This window comes from Diadema antillarum, unplaced genomic scaffold (assembly GCF_040938485.1).
Source record: "Diadema antillarum isolate AM-2024a unplaced genomic scaffold, OU_Dant_1.0 seq00000550_RagTag, whole genome shotgun sequence".
NCBI lineage: Eukaryota > Metazoa > Echinodermata > Echinoidea > Diadematoida > Diadematidae > Diadema > Diadema antillarum.
Genome location: NW_027271495.1, coordinates 152,569 through 157,266, shown reverse-complemented (window position 1 = coordinate 157,266; position 4,698 = coordinate 152,569). Strand labels below are relative to the sequence as shown.

The 4,698-nt window shown below is 35.7% G+C and overlaps 1 protein-coding gene across 1 annotated transcript; it reads right to left on the bottom strand.

Moving 5' to 3' along the window:
* Positions 1-983: 983 nt before the first annotated feature.
* LOC139734866 (uncharacterized) lies at positions 984-4,698 on the bottom strand. The gene is made up of 3 exons (XM_071645647.1): positions 4,413-4,698; positions 2,719-2,791; positions 984-1,236 (listed from the first exon to the last, which is right to left on the bottom strand). The coding sequence occupies exons 1-3, from the start codon at positions 4,696-4,698 to the stop codon at positions 984-986; spliced, it is 612 nt and encodes a 203-aa protein (XP_071501748.1).

Sequence of the window (4,698 nt, the reverse complement as noted above, 5' to 3'; positions counted from 1 at the left end):
TTTTCATTCCCTTTACAGCAAAGAAATTATGGACTGTTAAAACATTGGACAACTACTTCAGAAACAACGCTTGTTGTATATGTAAGTCCCCGGGATAGCTGATCTCATGTTCTACTATGGCAATATATAGAAAGAGGAAAAATATGTTGGGTGTCCATGCAACCTGTGCTGCTGCTTGGAGACAAAGACATAGAAGGACCAAGGATGCGAAAGTATACACGGCACATTGCACGTACATACACAAATGATGTACAAGATGAAACCTGGAAGAGATATAATCTATAGACCAATTACGAGTAAAACATGGCAGCTCTCGTGTTTCGTTTGCAATAATAATTATGAAATTATACGAGAAGTCTCGAGGGTAAAAAGATGTTACATTCACAAAGCCGAATAAGGTTAACGTCCTTCTTCTTTTCAAAAGTAAACTGGCAGGTAAAAGTGTAAGTATATGTCTAAAACTACCATCAACCATTATCATTACACGTCCATGACAGTACGTCCACTGCATGTACGTTTGATAGCACTAACATCTGAATGGAATAAAGTCGCTATTGTATTGACAGATACACATTTCATATACTATACACTCTAAGGAATATACTTAAAGATATCTTCAAGAAGCCATGAAAGACTACATGTTACATTATGATAATGACTGAAATATCGTGATACATGTAAATTTCGTGTGTCCTAACTATCAAGCATACGCTGAGAACCATATCATATCTCTAAAACTCACCCCAACCACACAGACTCTATACAGATAGACACCTATGCAATCTTCGTCTCTCAGAACCAATATCACATTTGAAATCCACGTAATCTTAGCTGAAGTGAAGTCATATTTCATGTTATTTTTCTCTAATATGCATGGAATATAGGCCCTACTCTTTTTAATGGGTAAATAATCGAACAGTGAGATAATTTTACCGTCAGAAAGACAAGGTTAGTGGCTGTCTTGTCGTACTCTATTGATGAAATTATTTTTTGTACAATTCGATCAATCCGGCACAGTTGGCCTTTTTCAAGGCCTGATCGAGTTTGTCTATGCGACCTCCGGTTCGGATTTTCCAAGCGCTCAAGAGGTCCTCAGTCGCTGCTTTATTGTCCAGTAAGTGTTTTTTCTTGATTTCTTTGGCCTCGGTGAGACTGATGCCAAGGGCTTCTGCCAAGTCCCCGTAATTATCACTGGGAAGGATTTTTGACAGCTCGATGATCTGGCGATCTGTAACTCTATGATGATTATGGTAAGGACAAAGCAAAAATAATGATAAAAATTATGTTAGTAATAACTGCGATGATAATAAAAATGGTATTCCTGTTCAATAATGAGCTGATAATAGTACTTTGTTTTCTTTCTTTTTAAAGATAAGAATGTGTGTGTCTTTTTATTAGCATTTTCCTCTTTTACTGACAAAGACTGATGGGCGCCTATATGGTCGCATGTGTCTTTCAGAGATGACCGTTATTCTTACCGATGCAATATTAATTGCATGATGAAAACCTGAATTAAGCAAATTCCTTCGCATAATGCCCCCCCCCCCCTCCCAAAAAAAAAAAAGATAGTAAAGATGATATACCTCAGCGGTTCAAATTATCGTTTTAAATCGGTGTTAACTGAACTAGCAAATCTAAACAAAGTGTTTCTCAGGGTGTCCGAGGTCAATTGCCAACGTGTCATTGTGTCTGGCATCTCGAGTAGATATACATTGATTATCATTTAGGTGAGTCTCTTCAATGACAGACACATGGGCCTTCAAGATTTTCAAAGCATTTCTAAAAGTTTATCCTCATGATATTAAATGACAATTCTACAGTCCAATTGAAAATGAGTGATAAAAGAAAGATAATATTTTTGTAAGCACAACAGCGGAAATTTTATTAATAGGAGACAAAATTATAGGGAAGATGCAAATTGTGAAGTTCGCTAACTTTTGCAAAACAGTTCTTGAACAGTTGATATGAATGAGTGAGCTAATTATGTCATCATTTCTAAATTCTCCATTGACCATTTACAAAATAAGAATGACGGTGTACCCAAAAATGACGAAAATTCAAGTTTTCTGGTATAGAGAATCTAACAACTAATATCATTTCTGGCTGAATAACATCAGAATTATTATCAGTCAGATATATTGAGATTTGAAACTGGGGCAATAATGTGTTTAAACAAAAACGTGGAAATATTAAGATTTTGTCTACAAACTATACGTTGTGAGGGAATCATATCATCAAATTATTCACTTGCCAGCATATTCATAGGGACTATTCAAAATAGTATTTTGTGAAAATTAGCAAAACCTCTCAAAATCATAAATTTCTTAAATCGTGACAGATTTTTACCAAATTTTCAGTTATATTTATAAAATGTTACCATAAGTTATCAGACTAGCTTTTAACAAAGGTTGCCATATTATTTGAAAAATATTTGTTACACGTCCTTTATAGGCCCTATAAATGAAATAAAGAAATATACTGTATTGCATTATTCCATCAATACAATCACTCTATTCATCTGTTGAACTTGATTCATGTTGATTACGTTAAATAGTGACGATAGTTATGAGGCAACTGAATAGGTAATTCATTGGGCGTGCATTGATAATATTATGTATAAAGCTCATAAGGCTTGCTCATGGAGCCAAAAGGAAGTAGCTCTCTTTGATTTGAAAAACAAAAGAACATAACAACCTACATTAATGTTCAAAGACTTACATACTGATAGGTGCTGTCGCGGCCTGGGCTGTTGTCTGGGCCGGTGCCTGGGATGGCCCTTGGCTTGTTGGGGCTGCATTATCAAAGTGCATTATCATAAAACAAAGAGAAGATATTAATCAGATATGACAAAGCAAACCAACAAGTTATCATTCCTACCCTTTGAAACCACAGGGACCTAATCACTACGTTTGAACAATAGCATTTATAGTGCGTCCATTATAGAGCGATTAATCATGCATCTTCACAAATGGTTATTATCCAATTATCTTCTATTTAATGATACGAAAAATGAATTTGTAATATGTGGCACTCAACAGCAAGATTCAAAATTACGCACTGAAACCCTGAAAGTGATTGATGTTTATATCTTTTCTGTTGATTCTGCACGGAATCTGGGAGCGTGGTTTGATTCACGCCTAGCCTTTGACAGAAAAATCTCTGAAGTATGTAATAATTCGTTTTATCATTTGTTTGATATTGCACATACTCGGAAGCATTTGACACTGGAAAGTACTGAAAAAATCATCCCTGAGTTTGTCACAAGCAGATTGGATTATTGTAACCGTTTATTTTATGACTTACCTGATAATCAATTTGGTAAACTATACAAAGGGTGCAAAATGCATGTGCTAGATAAGTTTGGAATACTAGTCGTTTTTTTCTCATTGTAGTTCATTACTACGTGCGTTACATTGGTTGCCTGTAAAGCAGAGAATCATATCTAAAACTCTGCTAATTGTATATAGAGCTATTCATGGTACAGCACCAGTGTACACACATGAACTTGTAGAGTTAAAAACATCATTTCAAATATTTCATCACCTTCGAAGTTCAAGGGATCAAACATTATTAAAATATCCATCGGGGAAATCAAAAGTTACTCTTGGTGACAGGGCATTTTTGTACTCTGCACCAAAATTATGGAAAAATCTCCCTTTGTCTGTAAGACAAGCAGTTATAACCAGTTTAAGGTCAGGTTAAAATGTCATCTCTTAAAGTAATGTATTTTTTTTTTATTTCTTGTATCTATGTCATTTTTTAATGCGCAGTAGAGTATATTATTATAGTAGCTGCGCAATATAAATGTCCTTTATTATTATGATTATTATTATCCCTTACTTTGACGAGATTTTTTTAACATTTACAACGTCAAATGTTCAGCCACATATTCTTTTTCAGTGAATACTTTTTGTTCTTTAACCAATCATAACATGTCACAAAATAATGATATCATCCTTTCCAGTTATTATGATAGTTTGTTCGCTCCCTATATTGTAGGTGAAAGGAGAACATTCAATAGAATTCATGTCGCCAGCAGGAAGAGATGACTATTATTTTGTTGAAACCAATATGCCACATTAAAAAGTGTAGGATTAATTGTTTTACGGCATGCATTATCGAAGTATACCGGTACTTCCTCATCAAGACTGCAAGAAGCACATCCCCCCAATTTCTTGTCTGCATAATCGTTAACATGAACGCATAGACATGCATAACTATAATCACATTTTCGTAAAAATACAACTCATAATGTCTCTATCAAACATGTACTGTATAGGTAGGCTTATGTTGCTGTTTTTATTTTTCTCGGGAGGGGTGACAACGTACCTTTCACAAAAATTCGAGAGCAATTAGCGACATTAAAAAAAAAAATGCTTTTTAATACATTCACCTCTCGGAATATAAATTACCTGTTTCGGGGAGATGATGTTCTGCCACTCTCCTGAGACCGGCCTCGATCAGTCTCTGTCGCAATAGGGACCGCTCTTCTGCTTTACTCACATTCTGCTGCCATTTTCGAAGCATCTGCAGCGTACCCCTGCTCGTGACTTCTCCGTATTGCACGTTCGTCTTACTGAATGCCGAGATTTCTCCAAGCGTAAATCCCAAGGCCTTTCCCAATTTCTCGATGGCCAAGTAATCGTTAATGTCAGTGGCCACTGCCGTCAGGATGTCGTCAAAATCCCTGTCACCCAT